This window comes from Pristiophorus japonicus, chromosome 11 (genome assembly GCF_044704955.1).
Source record: "Pristiophorus japonicus isolate sPriJap1 chromosome 11, sPriJap1.hap1, whole genome shotgun sequence".
Taxonomy (NCBI): Eukaryota; Metazoa; Chordata; class Chondrichthyes; family Pristiophoridae; genus Pristiophorus; species Pristiophorus japonicus.
Window position 1 is genome coordinate 104,734,907 of NC_091987.1, and position 21,347 is coordinate 104,756,253.

General features: G+C 44.0%; 1 protein-coding gene across 1 annotated transcript in view; it reads left to right on the forward strand.

Moving 5' to 3' along the window:
• The window catches only part of LOC139276211 (bromodomain and WD repeat-containing protein 1-like), a 145,838-nt gene that overhangs the window by 27,696 nt on the left and 96,795 nt on the right, over nucleotides 1–21,347 (forward strand). Inside the window, exon 15 of the mRNA XM_070893847.1 lies at nucleotides 10,131–10,265. Within this exon, the coding sequence (XP_070749948.1) occupies nucleotides 10,131–10,265 (135 nt within the window). The remainder of the gene's footprint in view (nucleotides 1–10,130; nucleotides 10,266–21,347) is intronic.

Here is a 21,347-nt window from a genome sequence, read left to right on the forward strand (position 1 = left end):
TGAAAAAACAATCTTGGCTGTGCTATTAGGTGGTTGGTATGTGAAGACCTGCTGTCGCCCTACAGAGAGAGGGGAATTTGGATTGAGTCACATGCACTTCCTTGTAGTCAGTTCAAATTTCAGTGACCGAGACCTGGGAATGGGTAACTCTACTCAACTTTGAAATTGAACAAAACAAATACAAAACCTGTAGTCATTGACTGAAGAGCAGAGATTATAGTTATGGGTACATAATATGTATGTTCTTGTAATTGGACTTGCTTATAGTAACTTGAATATCTTCACAATAAATGGTGCAACAATCTTTACCCATACTTCCATTGTGGAAGGTTACTTAATAATCCAATACTCATAGAAATTATCTTGTACTACTGAAATAAAATACTAAAAACAATTAACACAGCTGCTTCCCTCTTTCCTTGTCACATTCTTTTCTTTCACATTTTCTCCCTCTTTTTATTTTTCCTTTTGTCTTGTTTCTAACCTAACTGTTAATTCTGTATCTTAAATTTTGTTTTTTTTCAATTTCATCAAAGTTTAAGTTAATTTCTTTCCCTGGATCCTGCGATCTCATCATCCATTTTGACAGTGGGAGAAGCATACAAGAAATTGGTTTGCCTGTTTTGGTAGAATGCTACAGATTGACGCAATTGTACTAATTTCACTTTCAAGCATGAATTATTCACAGTAGCACTGAATGCATCACCTCCTCTGTAATCTTGCCACTCCTGATTACACCTGCAAGAAGTAACTCATTTGACACAGTCCGGGTTAAATGTAAAATTAGATGTAGAATATTAGATATCAGCAGAGGCTCAGGCAACATTCTTGCCTCTGAGTTAGAAGGATGTGGGTTTAAGCCCACTCCAGAAGCTTGAGGATATAATTGAGGCTGATACTTCAGGACAGTACCGAGGGAGTCAGAGGTGCTGTCTTTGGCTGAGACGTTAAATCGAGGCTCCGTCTGGTCATTCAGGTCAAGGTAAAAGATCCCGTGGGACAATTCGAAGAAGAGCAGACGAGTTTTCCCCAGAATCCTGGTCAATATTTATCCCGTAACCAACATCCCTTAACTTTAACCAAAACACATTATCTGGGCATTATCTCACTGCTTTTTAAGGAAGCTTGCTGTGTGCAAACTGGCTGCCATATTTCTTACATTACAACAGTAACTACCCTCCAAAAGTACTTCATTGATTGTAAAGCGCTTTGGGACATACTGAGGTGGTGAAAGGCTCTATACAAGTCCTTTTTTCTTCTTACTTTGGATCTTAGATGACGCTATAAATATTGTGCAATGCAAGTCTAAGGACATTTAAAATGCACATGATGAAACCAGAAATGAACAGTGAACAAAATAATAATAAGAAAAAAAGAACTTACATTTATGGAGCACCTTTCATGAACTTGAGATATTCCAAAGTGTTCCGCAGCCAATAGATTACTTTTGAAGTGTATTTACTGTTGTTAGGTAGACCAACACCTCAGCAAATTTGTGCACAGCATGGCCCCATAAACAACAGTGCAATGAATAACTAGTTAATCTGTTTAAGTGATGTTCATTGAGGATAAAGTTGGTCAGGATTCCCTGCTCTTTGAATAGTGCCCTGGGAACGGGCAAATGATTTAATGAATTTGCAGTCGCAGGCTTTTCGCGGGCGGAAGCTTCTGAACCGCAATAAAACTATGAACCTACCTGATGGTCGTTGATCCACAGATACTCGCACTCCTGGGCCTGTACGCGAACACCAGTGTAAAGGCCCACATATCCCAGAGTCACACGCAGTTCGCAAGCATCCCTGGAATCACATGGGCCAGCCCAACCAATCAGAAAAGGGATTCCCATTATGCTTATGGGGATTCCAATTATGTACAGAATCCCCATAAGCTTAATAGGAATCACCCAAAAAATACATGTACACAACACTGAAATTAAAAAAAACATTACATTTTTTAAATTAATTAAAATACAATTTAATTAAACATTTAAAACAAAAATTTTATTTTTCGAAAAATAAATTTAAACATTTTTCAAGAGGCCAAAAATAACCTAAACTTATTTTACAGGTTTTTAAATGCTAAAATGATTTAACATTTTTTATTTTATACTGGTAAAAGAAGGCCGTACATCTTTTTACTAGGCGTAAGAGTTTCATGGGCATTCGCTGTGCAGTAGTTGGGCAAATAGCCCAACTCTCCTCCAGCGAATGTCCATTTCCTGGGGATGCGGATGATCTGTCACAATCTTGACAGATCTCAAGTTCTGGGTTTTCGTGCATCGTATGTGGAAACCCGGAACTTGCAGGGCACTGAGTACACAGTCATAGGCCCCAGAAAATCCGGGTCAATGTCTCATTCAGAAGACTGCAGTTCAGATGATGCAGCATTCCTTCAGCACTATACAGCACTAGATTATGTGCTCAAATCCGAGATTAGGTTTTACACCTATGATATTCTGACTCAAAGATGAGAATGCTACCAAATGACTTGATATATTTTTTTCAATGACTGCTTAATAATGTTTATGAACAATATAACAGTGTGTAACCTTTAGCTTAATACCATGATATTGTGCCAACAGTTTTCAGAGTAAGTCAATAAATACTTTGAGAGGGAAAGGTGAACAGAGATTAGATAATATTACAGTGTGTGTAAGGCAGAATTGACTTGAACGAGATGAGCTGGATAGGAAGATCAGCAGTTTAGTAGCAGAATTTACTGCTTTTCCATTTTAGAGGAAAGTTAACATTAGCAAGACACTATGGAATGTTAAATTGTTGGATATTAGTTAGATTGTCTAGTTTTTGTTACTTTTTATTAACTAGCCTTAATTTTAAACAGTAACAAATATTAACAATATTTGAGTCTTTGCTTTTGTACATGATGTATTTAAGATGGAGACAGGCTGAGAAGGTAGCAAAAGAATTTCCTGTAGTTTTTAAAGAATGTTCATTTAAGGTGGTTCCTTTTTTGGAATATATAATTTTTAAGTAACAAAACTTAATCAGTTTTATTCATGAGTTAATTGTGCCTTTTCCTGGCGCTATAGGACTCGAGAGCATGTGGATGAAAGAGTTAGTTGAGGAGACAAAATCATTTATTTATATATTATTATTTTCCAAAATTTATCCACATCTTTGGGGGGTGGGGGTGTTGTAAAATCATGTCTTGTACAATAAAGGTAAATTCAGTATTTAAAATTCAACACTTTCATGCATTTGGAAAACAGTTCTGAAAGCTATGAGTATCTAGTGGCTCAGAAGCTAATGAGGTGGGGAGAATGGGTAAGGAGATGAAAAGTTTGCTTAAAACTACAGTACAGAGGAGAATTCTCCTTCTCGAGGTGCTGATTTTATTTCATTTGAGCCAAAAATTACAACTGAAATGAAATGAGAAATGGCTTAAATGCTTTGAAGAGTGTTAAGTCATGTTTGTTTTTGTCTTAAAAGCGCAGCTGATGGCAAATTCAGGCTTCTCCGAGCAGTACTTGGAAGTATGAAATGGATTATTTGTTTGCTTGCAAAGGCGACCAACTTTTTGTGGGCCTTGTGAATTGCTGCCTTCACTTCTGACTGGTGTATGGTACTGGTGGACAAGTAAATGGGGAAGAGTTACACCAGGAGGCTGGTGTGGCACTGCTCTTTTAACACCAGAACAGCAATGTAAAAGCAGCTTTTAAAATATGCTTACAGGTTATATGATGCCACTATAATTAGAGCTCTATTTTGTTTAGGTTGTCGTCACTTTTTAAAGTATCTTTAGTAGATAAAATAGATAAAATAGTACATAAAATATTTGAGAGTGAATTAAGTAATTGGAGCAATGCATCTATCTTAATTTTTTGCTGTAATATTTAGGAAAGACATTTTTTTAAATAAATCCTAATTTTAAATAGATGGTAAAATAAATAGGGAGGATCTGATTCATAATGCTAGCAAGAGGGAAAAGTTTTTTTTGGGGGGGGTGGGGAAGTTAGCAAGTATTTTTTTTTAATTACAGCTTCCCCTTCTTTGGTTTTCCTCAGGGCTAACTGCAAACTGATCCCTATAACTTTCTGTACTGGACCTTATTTGGTGTCTCCCCACAGCAGTGATTCTGGGATCAGTAGTTCAAATCGGAGGTACAGAACACACTTGTGTTCAATCTGTGGTATCACATTAGCTGCTATCATTGTCCCCACCCTCAAACCCTCTATCCTTATTAACTACACAATCCACCTCCAGTTTACCTCCCTGTCAAAGTGCATTAAATGTGTTACTGCCTCCAAAATCCACACTCTTCTCTCCTGCAGCTCCCTTTTCATTCCCTCAAATCAAGTTACCGTTCCTCTCACCTATACAACACCGAAACAATCCTAACCAAAGTTATGAATGACATTTTCTCACGGGCCATTATCCATCTTCATCTTCCTTGACTTCTCTGCAGCTTTCAACATGGTTTATCACAACATCCTTCTTCAGTGCTTCACCTTGATTGCACACCTCCATGGAACTGCCTTTGTTTGCATCCATTCATATGATTGTAACCAGAGCATCTTGAGCAATAGCTTCTGTTGCCACTCCTGCACAGCACTTCTGGAGTCACGCAAGAATCCATCCTTGGCACCCTTTTCCTCATCTATATGTTGTCCCTTGGCGACATAATCGGTAGACATAGATTTCAGCTTTCACAGGTACTACACCAACTTTTTTTCTCCATCACCTTTCTCAACTCCTCCACTGCATCAGACTGCTTCAATTCCTGGATGAGCCGTTGCTTTCTTCAGCTAAATTGGAAATACTGAAACTGTTGTCTTTGGCCCTTGCCACTGACTTCATCCACTTCCCAGCCACTGTCTTGAGCTGCATGCGTCTGTTCACAGTTTTGCCATCCTGGTCAATCCTGAGCTGAGCTTCTGACTGCATATCCTCGCCATCATAAAATCTGTTTGCTTCCACCTCTAACGTCAACTGCTTCTGCCCCAACTGCAGCCCAGCTGCTGCTGAAACTCTTGTCTTTGACGCCACTTTACGATTAGTCTAATGATCTTCTCATTGACATCTCATCCTTCAGTTTCCATAAACTTGAGCTCATCCAAAACTTTGCTATGTGTATCCTATCCCAGATCAAGCCCTTTTCATCCCTCATCCTCTTTCTTGCTACTTACATTGGCTCATGGTCCCTCAATGCCTCAAAGAACAAGGTGAAGGCAATGGAGCAGGGTAGTATTGGGGAAACAAAAACCAGGAAGGGACAGAATCTATAAACATAAGAGTGCATTAGAAACTGGGGTCGTAGCAGGAGAAAATTGTAAGAAAACACATTTAAAAGCTCTCTATCTGAATGCACGCAGCATTTGTAACAAATTAGATGAGCTGTCGGCACAAATAGTTAAAAATGGGTATGATATAGTAGCCATAATGGATGTGGTTGCAAGGTGACCAGGACTGGGATCTAAATATTCAGGGGTATTTGACAATCCGGAAGGACAGACTGAAAGGAGAAGGAGGTGGAGTAGCTCTATTGATAAAGGATGGAATCACTGCAATAATGAGAAATGATATTGGCTCAAATAATCAGGATGTTGAAATAGTTTGGGTGGAGATAAGGAATAATAAGGGGACACAGTCACTGGTGGGCATAGTCTATAGGCCTCCGAACAGGAGCAACTCTGTTGGTCGCAGTATAAACCAGGAAATAGTGGGGGCTTGCAAAAAAGGAACAGCAATAATCATGGGTGATTTTAACCTTCGTATTGATTGGACAAATCAAATTGGGTATGGGTAGCCTTGAGGAAGAGTTCATAGATTGCAGAAGGGACGGGTTCCTTGAGCAGTATGTAACAGAACCAACCAAGGGGTAGGCTGTCTTAGATCTGGTCCTGTGTAATGAGACAGTATTAATAAACAATCTCCTAGTAAAGGATCCCCTTGGAATGAGTGATCATAGCATGGTTGAATTTCAAATTCAGATGGAGCGTGAGAAAATTGTATCTCAAACCAGCGTACTAAGCTTAAATAAAGGAGACTACAAAGATATGAGGGCAGAGTTGGCAAAAATGGACTGGGAAAATAGATTAAAGTGTAGGACGGTTGATGAACAGTGGCGTACATTTAAGGAGATACTTCATAACTCATGAAAAATATATTCCAGTGAGGAGGAAAGGGTGTAAAAGAAAAGATAGTGATCCGTGGCTAACTAAAGAAATAAAGGACGGTATCCAATTAAAAACAAGGGCATGCAAAGTGGCTAAAACTAGTGGGAGGACAGAAGATTGGGAAGCTTTTAAAAGCCAGCAAAGAATGGCAAGAAAAATGATTAAGAAAGGGAAATGTTGGTCTCTTAGAGGATGAGACTGGGGAATTAGTAATGGGGAACATGGAGATGGCAGAAACCCTGAACAAATATTTTGTATCAGTCTTTACGGTAGAGGTCACTAAAAATATCCAACAGTGGATAGTCAAGGGGCTATGGGGTGGGGGGGGGGGGCGGAGGGGAGCGGAGGAACCTAACACTATCACAATCACTAAGGAGGTGGTACTCAGTAAGATAATGGGATTAAAGGCGGATAAATCCCCTGGATCTGATGGATTGCATCCTCGGGTCTTAAGAGAAGTAGCGGCAGGAATAGTGGATGCATTGGTTGTAATTTACCAAAATTCCCTGGATTCTGGGGAGGTCCCAGCAGATTGGAAAACTGCAAATGTAACTCCCCTATTTAAAAAAGGAGGCAGATAAAAAGCAGGAAACTACAGACCAGTTGGCCTAACATCTGTGGTTGGGAAAATGTTGGAGTCCATTATTAAAGAACCAGTAGCGGGACATTTGGAAAAACATAATTTAGTCAAGCAGAGTCAGCATGGATTAATGAAGGGGATGTCATGTTTGACAAATTTGCTGGAATTCTTTGAGGATGTTATGAACAGGGTGGATAAAGGGAAACCAGTGGATGTGGTGTATTTGGACTTCCAGAAGGCACTTGACAAGGTGCCACATAAAAGTTTACTGCACAAGATAAAAGTTCACGGGTTGGGTTTAATATATTAGCATGGACAGAGGATTGGTTAACTAACTGAAAACAGAATCTGGATAAATGATTCATTCTCAGGTTGGCAATCAGTAACTAGTGGGGTGCTGCTGGGATCAGTGCTGGGACCCCAACTATTTACAATCTATATTAATGACTTGGATGAAGAGACCGAGTGTAACGTAGCCAAATTTGTGGACGATACAAAGATGGGAGGAAAAGCAATGTGTGAGGAGGACACAAAAAAACCTACAAAAGGACATAGACAGGCTAAGTGAGTGGGCAAAAATTTGGCAGATGGAGTATAATGTTGGAAAGTGTGAGGTTATGCACTTTGGCAGAAAAAAATGGAAGAGCAAGTTATTTGAATGGAGAAAAATTTCCAAGTGCTGCAGTACAGCGGGACCTGGGGGTCCTAGTGCATGAAACACACAAGGTTAGTATGCAGGTACAGCAAGTGATCAGGAAGACCAATGGTATCTTGGCTTTTATTGCAAAGGGGATGGAGTATAAAAGCAAGGAATTTTTGCTGCAGTTATACAGGGTTTTTGTGAGGCCACACCTGGAATACTACGTACAGTTTTGGTTTCCATATTTAAGAAAGGATATACTTGCTTTGGAGGCAGTTCAGAGAAGGTTTACTAGGTTGATTCCGGAGATGAGGGGGTTGACTTATGAGGAAAGGTTGAGTAGGTTGGGCCTCTACTCATCGGAATTCAGAATCGAAACATACAAGATTATGAGGGGGCTTGACAAGGTGGATGCAGAGAGGATGTTTCCACTGATAGGGGAGAATAGAACTATGGGGCATAATCTTAGAATAAGTGCCCCAACCTTATAAATCTGTGGAATTCGCTGCCTCAGAGCTGTGGAAGCTGGGTCATTGAATAAATTTAAGACAGCGATAGTTTCTTGACCGATAAGGGAATAAGGGGTTATGGGGAGCAGGCAGGGAAATGGACCTGAGTCCATGATCGGATCAGCCATGATCATATTAAATGGCATCCTCTTCAGTGCCTCTATATCCTTTTTATAATAAGGTGACCAGAGCTGTACACAGTACTCTTAAGTGTGGTCTAACCAAGGCACGATATAGGTATAGCATAACTTCCCTACTTTTCAATTCTATATCTCTAGAAATAAATCATAGTGCTTGATTTGTCTTTTTTAATGGTCTTGCTAACCTGTGTTGCAACTTTTAATGATTTGTGTATTTGTACTCCCAGATCTCTTTGTTCCTCTACCCCACTTAAACTCTCACTCTCCAAGTAATAAGTGACCTCCCTATTCTTCCTCCCAAAATGTAATACCTCACATTTATCTGTGTTGAACTTCATTTGCCAATTATATGCTCATTCTGCAAGTTTATTAATGTCCTCCTGTAATTTGTTGCAGTTCTCCTCGGTATTGACTATCCCCCCAATATTGCCCTCTTGTATTATCAAGTGGTGTTTTTGGGTCCAAATTTGCCCAGGAGTTGCTCTGTTTTTTTTTGGAGCAACTTGATTTTTCTGGAGTATCTTAAAAATCCCCATTCTGCGCATTTAATTTGCGCCAGTATAAGTGAGTGAGTTAGTTAGGATTTTTTTTAGTTTAGTCTTTTTTTCAACTGCGCGTGTTTTGGCCATTTAAGCCAGTTTTGACAGCTAATAGTTGCTCCAAACTAACTTAGGCCGGTGTATGTGGCCATTTGTGGCCGCACAGAAAGCCCTTGCGAAGAGTTAAGAAATCAGCGCTGGTAGCCAGAGATGGGGGTGGGGGGGGGTGGAAGGGAAGCACAGAGGAGCTTGCAAAGCACTAAACAACTTCACAACAACATTCAAGAAGCATAAAAAACATCAATAATAAATAAAAATAAATTTAAAAAAATAACACACAAAACCTAAGTCCTACCTTCATATCAAAACTCTCCTCCTCTTCCGCTGCCCCCCCCCCCATCAAAAAAGCACAACCATCAATAAATAAAAAATAAAACTCAAGTACTACCTCGGGCCGGCCGGTGCGGGAGGCCACTCGGCCGGGGATAGGGGCGGGAGAACGCACTGACTCGACAACGCACTGACAAGCCCTTCGACCAGGGCTAGAGGCGGGAGAATGCACCAACTCTCTCCGAGGGACTTCACTTCTCTGAGGGACTTCACTGCACTTCTCCGAGGGACCTGGGGGCAGGAGCTACTGCATATGCGCGAAACCCGCAGTGCGCATGCATTGAGCTGCCGGCACTGTTTATCGCGCAGGGCCCTAGCTCCATCCCCTAATGGACAGACCACACCGTGCCAAGCCATGGGAGAGACCACACCGGGGAGAATACGGAGCTATATTTTCGGCACCGTTGTGGGAACAGAAAGTCGGCGCACCTCAGGTAAATGCGCCGGAAAAACGGAGGGCCAAATTTGGGCCCAATGATTCTAGTGTATACATCAAATGCATTTGCAGCCATTCTGCAGTCACCATTTTATCCTTCGCAAACATGAGTATCGAGAATTGCTTCTCTGGAACCTGTGCTGCTATTTTGAATAATCTAGCAGCAGGATTTTTATGAATACACATGTTTGTAATTTAAGCATTACATCTGTCTTTGTACACTGTTGTAGATTTTTCTTTTGTCTGTTCACACTGTGCAGTCTGATTTGCTGCTCTAAGGTGATAGTGAAATGTGACAGTTATGCGTAGCAGAATTTAGTACAGGTTCTAAATCTGGCCTACTGAATGGGAGTCAGTACACTTAAATATTAGCTTTGAAATAAATATCCTATTGTCTTGGGTTGGCCATAAACTTGCAGCTATGCTGATGTAAAGGCCTTTTTGATGCAGAGAAATTCAACTGCTAACCAGTCAATGTTAAGCCAGAGGCATTAGTAGGCATGAGTGCAACTTGTTCAACAACTGGGAATTGCTCAAGTGCAATCAAATTTTATTAACTGAATCCAGGAATCAATTTAAACAGTTGCATAAATGGATGGTGGGAGAAGAGAATCTAGATTAATTTGCATTTGAGCTAAGATAGGTCACAGGGCCTTCCTCAGATATATCTATTGTGTAAAAAAACTGTCAGTAATAAAATCTGTATAATTTCATTTTCAATGTATCACAATCTGATGAACTTTTTCTGTTACATTTTTAGGGTCACGAAGATGAAGTGTTTGTTTTGGAACCACATCCATTTGACTCGAGAATTATTTTGTCTGCTGGTCATGATGGCAATATCTTTATTTGGGATATTACTAAAGGCACAAAATCTCACCATTACTTTAACATGGTAAGTATACAAAGTAGTTGAGAGGAAGCGTTCATAATTTTTCTCCAGTTAGGAAAACCGTGGGTGATAATGGTGGCAGGGCGGGAAAGTTAGTGGCCGGGAATGGTTTGTATTTAGAAGTTAAGTTTGGGCATCTGGGCCCTGCGTCAGGGGGCGCAGCGCTAAGGGTAGCATTGTACACCTCGGTGCAAGGATGGGAAACTCCTGAGCTAAAGAGCCAGGCCTGGAGCGCTCCGTGAAACGTCTGTGGGGGGCGGCGGGTGGACACCTTTATAAAAAAAAAAACCCACAAATATTCCTAAAACATTGCCCATGCACCACAACACAACTCGCTAAAAAAATTAAAAGAAGAAACAATCACACTTACCTTCGGGGGGTCCATTAGCTACCTCTCTGCCGACGGGATGGTTGGACCATCCTAATTTCTGAGGCGGTCATTGCGGGCGCACTTCCAGGTGGTTGGGTCGGGCAGGAGCTCAAACTCGCAACCAGGGGCGTTGTACAGAGGGCGCAGCTCTCCTGGGCGGTGCTACTCTGCGCCGCCACAAAACCGGACCCGTGGATCGCTGCGGGCCACTGAAGCCCTCACCGCTGCCGTCGCCATCTTGCTAGGGGCCCCGTTTGGTCTGGAGGAGGAATGGGAGGAGGAGATAAGGCCAGGCAGAGCAGCATCAGTTGCTGGAGGAGAGGGCGAGGAAGGCTCCAGATTCATGGTTACTTGCTGAATGCTCCACAATCTGACGATGATGAGAGACCAGCCGTTACCACCAGCAGTTGTGCCAGAGGGTCGACCTCAGAAGCCACAAGAGGAGGAGGAAGTCGAGGCCAAATAGGGGAATCACCAGAGGGTTCTAGGTCGATGGCCTGCACCTGGGAGGGACACTTGTCGGCATCTAATTGAAGACCACTTTTGAGAGAAATCCTCCACCATCAGACTTTGGAGCACTGTTGCCACACGCCTTTCCTTCCATGACAAAGGATCCATCTAGAAGTCCACCATCTGCACTCAATCCTTTCAATCCCTTCCCCATGAATAACACAATAAAAAAAAAACACCAATTCCAGCACTGCACATTTACCATATTCACTTTTTAGAGCAAAAACAATGAAAACATGACACATCCACTAGCACTTACAAATATTAAACTATTCATCCTCCCTTCGTGGCTATCCTATAAGTGCTCTTGTTTACTCTGGTGCTAGTATTAAGTTCAACTGGAGTGGCAGCAGCACACGATGGATGGCTTCTGAGATTCTGAAGAGGGCAGTTCAGATGTCCTCCTGGGATGCCCTCGATGCTGTGGGCCTTGTTGGCCCGTCTCAGACTGCACCATTTCAGTATGGACTTGAGCAGTCTGGGCCACCTGCCTGACAGGCAATTAGCAGGGCAGTGGTGGGGGAGGGAGCAGGAACGTCATCATCCGGAGAGAAGCCAGTAGGTTCCTGCTCCAGACTTCGGTCCTTCTGTTCAGCCAGTCCACTGATCTGGTGGACAGATCTCTGGGCAACTGAGGCACTCTGCAAGCCCGTTTCAACTGAGGAGCCCAGAGCCATCATGCCAGAAACCTAGTTTTCCATTGCAGCACTTTGTTGTTCCATGGAAGCAGCCAAGACGACAGTAGAATCTTCGACCTCAGTCATCAAACGCTGCATGATGGTGGGCTCCAGTTTGCTGGATGGAATTGGTCAGCCTCTCCACGCTGGAGAAGATCGGTTCCAGGCTCTGCATCAAGCCACAGGCCAAGCAGGAGGAAAACTCTTCCATCCCCCTTGCCATGACCTGTAAGCTTTCAGGCAGGTTGTCCATTGTACCAAGAATTTGGTTTGTTAAACCCATCAGCCTTCTTTTGAAGTTTGGGCCTGTGAGGTCTTCATTAGCAGAACTAGTATGCGAATTTGCTTCCTGGTTTAGTGGTAACTGTGGTGTCCCTTCATAAGAATAAGATAAGAACAAAAGAAATAGGAGCAGGAGTAGGCTATACAGCCCCTCGAGCCTGCTCCCCCATTTAATACGATCATGGCTGATCTGATCATGAACTTGGGTCCACTTCCCCATAACCCCTTATTCCCTTATCGGTTAAGAAACTGTCTATCTCTGTCTTAAATTTATTCAATGACCCAGCTTCTGCAGCTCTCTGAGGCAGCGAATTCCACAGATTTACAACCCTCAGAAGAAATTTCTCCTCATCTCAGTTTTAAATGGGCGGCCACTTATTCTAAGATTATGCCCCCTAGTTCTAGTCTCCCCTATCAATGGGAACATCCTCTCTGCATCCACCTTGTCAAGCCCCCTCATAATCTTACATGTTTCGATAAGATCACGCCTCATTCTTCTGAATTCCAATGAGTAGAGGCCCAACCTACTCAACCTTTTCTCAGAAGTCAACCCCCTCGTCTCCGGAATCAACCTAGCGAATCTTTTCTGAACTGCCTCCAAAGCAAATATGGAAACCAAAATTTTACGCAATATTCCAGGTGTGGCCTCACCAATATCTTGTATAACTGTAGCAAGACTTCCCTGCTTTTATACTCCATCCCCTTTGCAATAAAGGCCAAGATTCCATTGGCCTTCCTGATCACTTGCTGTACCAACATACTAACCTTTTGTGTTTCATGCACCAGGACCCCCAGGTCCTGCTGTACTGCAGCACTTTGCAATTTTTCTTCATTCAAATAATAACTTGTTCTTCAATTTTTTTTTTCTGCCAATGTGCATACCCTCACACTTTCCAACATTATATTCCATCTGCCAATTTTTGTCCACTCAATTAGCCTGTGTATGTCCTTTTGTAGGTTTTTTGTGTCCTCACACATTGCTTTTCCTCCCATCTTTGTATCGTCAACAAACTTGGCTATGTTACACTCGGTCCCTTCATCCAAGTCGTTAATATAGATTGTAAATAGTTGGGGTCCCAGCAATGATCCCAGCGGCACCCCACTAGTTACTGATTGTCAACCTGAGAATGAACCATTTATCCCGACTCTCAGTTTTCTATTAGTTAGTCAATCCTCTATCCATGCAAAAAATGTTAGTGGGAGTTGTGTACAGACCTCCAAACAATAGTAGTGATGTTGGGGAGGGCATCAAACAGGAAATTAGGGGTGCATGCAATAAAGGTGCAGCAGTTATCATGGGTGACTTTAATATGCATATAGATTGGGCTAACCAAACTGGAAGCAATACGGTGGAGGAGGATTTCCTGGAGTGCATAAGGGATGGTTTTCTCGACCAATATGTTGAGGAACCAACTAGGGAGGAGGCCATCTTAGACTGGATGTTGTGTAATGAGAGAGGATTAATTAGCAATCTCGTTGTGCGAGGCCCCTTGGGGAAGAGTGGCCATAATATGGTGGAATTCTACATTAGGATGGAGAATGAAACAGTTAATTCAGAGACCATGGTCCAGAACTTAAAGAAGGGTAACTTTGAAGGTATGAGACATGAATTTGCAAATGATACTTAAGGGGTTTGAAAGTGGATGGGCAATGGCAGACATTTAGAGACCGCATGGATAAAATACAATTTTACATCCCTGTCTGGCGTAAAAATAAAAAAGGGAAGGTGACTCAACCATGGCTATCAAGGGAAATCAGGGACAGTATTAAAGTCAAGGAAGTGGCATACAAATTGCCCAGAAATAGCAGCGAAACCGGGGACTGGGAGAAATTTAGAACTCGGCAGAGGAGGACAAAGGGTTTGATTAGGGCAGGGACAATAGAGTACGAGAGGAAGCTTGCAGGGAACATTAAGACAGACTGCAAAAGCTTCTATAGATATGTAAAGAGAAAAAAGTTAGTAAAGACAAACGTAGGTCCCCTGCAGTCAGAATCAGGGGAAGTCATAATGGGGAACAAAGAAATGGCAGACCAATTGAACAAATACTTTGGTTCACTAAGGAGGACACAAACAACCTTCCGGATATAAAAGTGGTCAGAGGGTTGAGTAAGAAGGAGGAACTGAGGGAAATCCTTATTAGTCGGGAAATTGTGTTGGGGAAATCGATGGGATTGAAGGCCGATAAATCCCCAGGGCCTGATGGTCTGCATCCCAGATTACTTAAGGACGTGGCCTTGGAAATAGCGGATGCATTGACAGTCATTTTCCAACATTCCATAGACTCGGGATCAGTTCCTATGGAGTGGAGGGTAACCTCACTTTTTAAAAAAGGAGGGAGAGAGAAAACACGGAATTATAGACCGATCAGCCTTGACATCGGTAGTGGGTAAAATGATGGAATCAATTATTAAGGATGTCATAGCAGCGCATTTGGAAAGAGGTGACATGATAGGTCCAAGTCAGCATGGATTTGTGAAAGGGAAATCATGCTTGACAAATCTTCTGGAATTTTTTGAGAATGTTTCCAGTAGAGTGGACAAGGGAGAACCAGTTGATGTGGTGTATTTCGACTTTCAGAAGGCTTTCGACAAGGTCCCACACAAGAGATTAATGTGCAAAGTTAAAGCACATGGGATTGGGGGTAGTGTGCTGATGTGGATTGAGAACTGGTTGGCAGACAGGAAGCAAAGAGTAGGAGTAAATGGGTACTTTTCAGAATGGCAGGCAGTGACTAGTGGGGTACCGCAAGGTTCTGTGCTGGGGCCCCAGCTGTTTACATTGTACATTAATGATTTAGACGAGGGGATTAAATGTAGTATCTCCAAATTTGTGGATGACACTAAGTTGGGTGGCAGTGTGAGCTGCGAGGAGGATGCTATGAGGCTGCAGAGTGACTTGGATAGGTTAGGTGAGTGGGCAAATGCATGGCAGATGAAGTATAATGTGGATAAATGTGAGGTTATCCACTTTGGTGGTAAAAACAGAGAGACAGACTATTATCTGAATGGTGACAGATTAGGAAAAGGGGAGGTGAATGAGACCTGGGTGTCATGGTACATCAGTCATTGAAGGTTGGCATGCAGGTACAGCAGGCGGTGAAGAAAGCAAATGGCATGTTGGCCTTCATAGCGAGGGGATTTGAGTACAGGGGCAGGGAGGTGGTTACTAGAGTTGTACAGGGCCTTGGTGAGGCCACACCTGGAGTATTGTGTACAGTTTTGGTCTCCTAACTTGAGGAAGTACATTCTTGCTATTGAGGGAGTGCAGCGAAGGTTCACCAGATTGATTCCCGGGATGGTGGGACTGACATATCAAGAAAGACTGGATCAAGTGGGCTTGTATTCACTGGAGTTCAGAAGAATGAGAGGGGACCTCATAGAAACGTTTAAAATTCTGACGGGTTTAGACAGGTTAGATGCAGGAAGAATGTTCCCAATGTTGGGGAAGCCCAGAACCAGGGGTCACAGTCTAAGGATAAGGGGTAAGCCATTTAGGACCGAGATGAGGAGAAACTTCTTCACCCAGAGAGTGGTGAACCTGTGGAATTCTCTAGCACAGAAAGTTGTCGAGGCCAATTCACTAAATATATTCAAAAAGGAGTTAGATGTAGTCCTTACTACTAGGGGGATCAAGGGGTATGGCGAGAAAGCAGGAATGGGGTACTGAAGTTGAATGTTCAGCCATGAACTCATTGAATGGCGGTGCAGGCTCGAAGGGCCGAATGGCCTACCCCTGCACCTATTTTCTATGTTTCTATGTTTCTATTACCTCCAACCCTGTGAACTTTTATCTTGAGCAGCACCTTGTCAAATGCCTTCTGGAAGTCCAAATACACCGCAACCACTGGTTCCCCTTTATCCACCCTGTTTGTTACATCCTCAAAGAATTTCAGCAACTTTGTCAAACATGACTTCCCCTTCATAAATCCATGCTGACTCTGCCTGACTGAATTATGCTTTTCCAAATGTCCTGCTACTGCTTTAATAATGGACTCCCAACATTTTTCTAACCACAGAAGTCAGGCTAACTGTTCTATAGTTTCCTGCTTTTTGTCTGCCTTTTTTAAATAGGGGTGTTACATTTGCAGTTTTCCAATCTGCTAGGACTTTTCCAGAATCCAAGGAATTTTGGTAAATTACACCCAATACATTCATTATCCCTGCCGCTACTTCTCTTAAGATCTGCTCCTCACTAGTGCCTGATGCATTCCATTGAAGATTCATGTTCTACACTAGCCTCCAAGTTATGCATGGTGTCAGTCTTTGAGCTGGTGCCTGATTGACGTGTATCTTCCTCGCTTTCCTCTTCCCCCTCGTCTTCCTCTGGGGTGGTGGGTGGATGGGGGGGGTGGCAGTATGGTAGCTCATCCTCTTTTTTCCAGTTCCTTTCGGGGGCATTGGATCTTCCTACTGCGAGCAGTGATAAAGCTGGAAGGGTTGGGGTGCAGCTCGCCACTGTCGGAGGATGTGTGTGATGAGATCATATGGAGCTTGCGAGTGAGGATAGGTTTGGGGGATTAGAGATCAAGGGGGTGAAATTTCCCCTTTTTATATCTCCTGGGGCGCAAAGCAGTTGTCGCCCAGGTGAGTGAACGCCATCGCCTTCCAGGAAATTGCCCCGGCGGTTTGGGAGGCGATGACCTGGCAGCGTCGCAACCTGGGCTGCCACACCACTGGCGTTGGCATCGTCAACGTGTGCGGCGAACTCTCACTGCCCCATGCCGACCCCTTACCGCCCCACTAATGAAATTGTCCTGCAGACTGTGAGGCTGGCACGGGAAGATAACAGCCCCAGCTTCGCAGCTCGGGAAGCTGCCAGAGATCCACTCTCGGGGCGCTGTTTAAACGGGAGGCCTGCAGCACCTTGGGCAGCCATCTTTTTTTTGGCGGTCGGCTCGATGATGGCGGCCCCAGCATGGCCATTGTGTAGCCAGGCCCCTCCGTCTTGCATGCCAGGCTGCTGGCCTTGTCTCGCGCTCCCCTGGTTGTCCAGTGGCGGCCACCAAAGGACCATGCTGAGTGCAAAGCTGTTTCCCCCCCGCCCCTTTCATGGAAGGGGAGGTGCATTGTACCGTGTCAGCGCTATGCAGAGCATCCACATAGTGCTGGATTCAGTGCCCTGGCATCAGCCTCAAAGGAAGCGGAGCGTTACAGACAGCGCTCCCACTTCCTTTGAGGGGCGGTAGGCCCAATTCCATGGCGGGGGCGGGACTTCCGGGCGATAAAAGTCCCCGTCCCGGAAGGTTACCGCTCCCGATTGGGGCGTTGTGCAATTTCGTCCCCACAGAATAATTTGGATAAGTAAAGAACTGGCGATGCCTCTCTTGATCACCACCAACACTGCCTCCTCAAGGGGTGTCATCTCGAGCTTCCAGTCACCTGGTAAGGTCCTGCTGCTGCTTATTACATGCTATCTTGGGCTAGAAGAGAAATAGTGGTGATTGTGAAAGAGTGCATTGGCTTGTATGTGTGAGTGCATTGGCTTTGTGTGTGTGTGTGTGTGTGTGTGTGTGTGTTATGCCTCTCATCCGCTGCATTATTTCCCTCTGTGGCCTCCATCCCCTCTCCACCAGGATCTCCAGTGCCGTGCCCAAGAACCTTTGAGCTCTCCCTCGGTCCCTGAGTCATCCTGATTCATGCAGTTGACTGCCAGCTGTGAGATGCGTCTGAGGTGAGAGCAGTGCCTATGAAGGATGCAATAGTGTGGGGTGTGTGAATGTTGGTGTATAGCTAGATGGTGGATGAACTTTTCATTGGCGTGTGTGTGTGTGTGTTATGCCTCTCATCCGCTGCATTATTTCTCTCTCTGGCCTCCATCCCCTCTCCACCAGGACCTCCAGTGCCATGCCCAAGAACCTTTGAGCTCTTTGAGGAGGGAGCAGCGTGCGGCAGCGTGCCACTGCAGGGAGCAGCGTGTGCTGCTGCAGGAGGGCGACGGCTACGAAGCCAGGTCGCTGATTGCAGTGCGGGCAGGCACACCAGGAGGGGCGAAGGAACGGCAAGAGTCCGTAGAGGGAAATGACCGGGGTCCAGAAGAGGCGTGAATCTGGGGCCCAGAAGAGGCGAGGGCCCAGGGGCAGCACGGGCCAGCCCACACTACGATATGTGTGCGCACTAGGTCCGTGCAGCAGAGCAGGTTTCCAGTTGTCTTCGGTAATCCTTGCTGCTGGACCAAGACCTAGCTCGGTCAAGCCCGTGTGGTGGCTGGTGTGCAACGGCCACCACACGTTTATATATATATATATATATATATCCAAGCACAGACATCTTCCACCCTTCAGGATGTAGTTCGGGATCTGGAATATTAGGTCCTTCATTGAAACACCTGTGAACTCATCCCTTTTTGGCGTGGAAGCAAGTCATCCTCACTTCGAGGAACTCTCTATGATGATGATGTTGATATGGATGAACTGTGTTGAGATTGTGGTGTTGGTGGTGATGCAGTTAATGACCACTCCTGACAATTTTTTCCCAAAACTGGAGCCCTGCGCAAGAGGCAGGGCTCCTGGCTGTGACCTCCCCAGCGATTTCTTCCCACATCCGCTGCATTATTTCCCTCTGCAGCCTCCTTCCCCTCTGCAGCCTCCTTCCCCTCGCCACCAGAACCTCCAGTGACATGTCCAAGAACCTTTTGAGCTCTCTTCCTCGTTCCCTGAGTCATCCTGATACGTGCAACTGCCAGCCAGTGCACTCTGCACCTTTTGTGGAACTATGTGTGTGTGGAGGGTATATATACTCTTAATCAGCGCTTGAGTGCTAAAAGTGCAGGTCTTTGGTTTAGCATCTGCAGGCACATTTAAATCATGACAATCACAAATTAGCCCCAAATTTGAGGGCTATAATTAAACAGAGGTGTCTTATTAGCACAGCTCCAACTTAGCTTCTGTTTTCATCCTTTCCCCAAAATAACCCCCAGTATATAAAAGTTAGCAATTCACCATAAAGATATTGTATCTTGGGTTTACTGGAATTGCCCCAGTGGTATGACAACTTAGGAACAAATTGTGTTGCTTTTCACTGACAGTACATAGAAATATAGAAAATAGGTGCAGGAGTAGACCATTCGGCCCTTCAAGCCTGCACCGCCATTCAATAAGATCATGGCTGATCATTCCTTCAGTACCCCTTTCCTGCTTTCTCTCCATACCCCTTGAACCCCTTAACCGTAAGGGCCATATCTAACTCCCTCTTGAACATATCCAATGAACTGGCATTAACAACTCTCTGCGGCAAGGAATTCCACAGGTTAGCAACTCTGAGTCAAGAAGTTTCTCCTCATCTCAGTCCTAAATGGCCTACCCCTTATCCTAAGACTGTGTCCCCTGGTTCTGGACTTCCCCAACATTGAGAACATTCTTCCCGCATCGAACCTGTTCAGTCCCGTCCAAATCTTAGATGTTTCTATGAGATCCCCTCATCCTTCTAAATGCCAGTGAATAAAGGCCCAGTTGATCCAGTCTCTCCTCATATGACAGCCCAGCCATCCCTGGAATCAGTCTGGTGAACCTTCGCTGCACTCCCTCAATAGCAAGAACGTCCTTCCTCAGATTAGGAGACCAAAACTGAACACAATATTCCAGGTGAGACCTCACTAAGGCCCTGTACAACTGCAGTAAGACCTCCCTGCTCCTATATTCAAATCCCCTAGCTATGAAGGCCAACATACCATTTGCCTTCTTTACCTGCGTGCCCACTTTCAGTGACTGATGAACCATGACGCCCAAGTCTCGTTGCACCTCCCCTTTTTCTAGTCTGCCGCCATTCAGATAATATTCTGCCTTTGTGTTTTTGCCCCCAAAATGGATAACCTCCCATTTATCCACATTATACTGCATCTGCCATGTATTTGCCCACTCACCTAATCTGTCCAAGTCACCCTGCAGCCTCTTAGCGTCCTTCTCACAGCTCACACCGCCACCCAGTTTAGTGTCATCCACAAACTTGGAGATATTACACTCTATTCCTTCATCCAAATCGTTAATGTATATTGTAAAGAGCTGGGGTCCCAGCACTGAGCCCTGTGGCACCCCACTAGTAACTGCCTGCCATTCTGAAAAGGACCAGTTTACCCCGACTCTCTGCTTCCTGTCTGCCAACCAGTTCTCTATCCACGTCAGAACATTACCCCCAATACCACGCGCTTGATTTTGTACACCAACCTCTTGTGCGGGACCTTGTCAAAAGCCTTTTGAAAGTCCAAATACACCACATCCACTGGTTCTTCCTTGTCCACTCTACTAGTTACATCCTCAAAAAATTCCGGAAGATTCGTCAAGCATGATTTCCCTTTCATAAATCCATGCTGACTCAGGCCGATCCTGTCACTGCTTTCCAAATGGCCTGCTATTTCATCCTTAATGATTGATTCCAACATTTTCCCCACTACTGATGTCAGGCTAACCGGTCTATAATTACCCGCTTTCTTTCTCCCTCTTTTTAAAAAAAAAGTGACAATACATTAGCTACCCTCCAGTCTATAGGAACTGATCCAGAGTCGATAAATTGTTGGAAAATGATCACCAATGCATCCACTATTTCTGGGGCCACTTCCTTAAGTACTCTGCGATGCAGACTATCAGGACCCGGGGACTTATCGGCCTTTAATCCCATCAATTTCCCTAACACAGTTTCCCTCCTAATAAGGATATCTTTCAGTTCTGTCCCCTCGAAGATTTAGAAGGTTATTTGTATCTTCCTTTGTGAAGACCGAACCGAAGTATTAGTTCAATTGGTCTGCCATTTCTTTGTTCCCCATTATAAATTCACCTGAATCCAACTGCAAGGGATCTACATTTGTCTTTACTAATCTTTTTCTCTTCACATAATTATAGAAGCTTTTGCAGTCAGTTTTTATGTTCCCTGCAAGCTTCCTCTCCTACTCTATTTTCCCCTTCTTAATTAAACTCTTAGTCCTCCTCTGTTGAATTCTAAATTTCTCCCAGTCCTCAAGTTTGTTGCTTTTTCTAGCCAATTTATATGCCTCTTCCTTGGTTTTAACACTATCCTTAATTCCCCTTGTTAGCCATGGTTGAGCCACCTTCCCAGTTTTATTTTTACTCCAGACAGGATGTACAATTGCTGAAGTTCATCAATGTGATCTTTAAATGTTTGCCATTGCTTATCCACCGTCAGCCCTTTAAGTATCTTCTGCCAGTCTATTCCAGCCAATTGACACCTCATACAGTCGCAGTTACCTTTCCTTAAGTTCAGGACCCTAGTTTCCGAATTAACTTTCACTCTCCATTT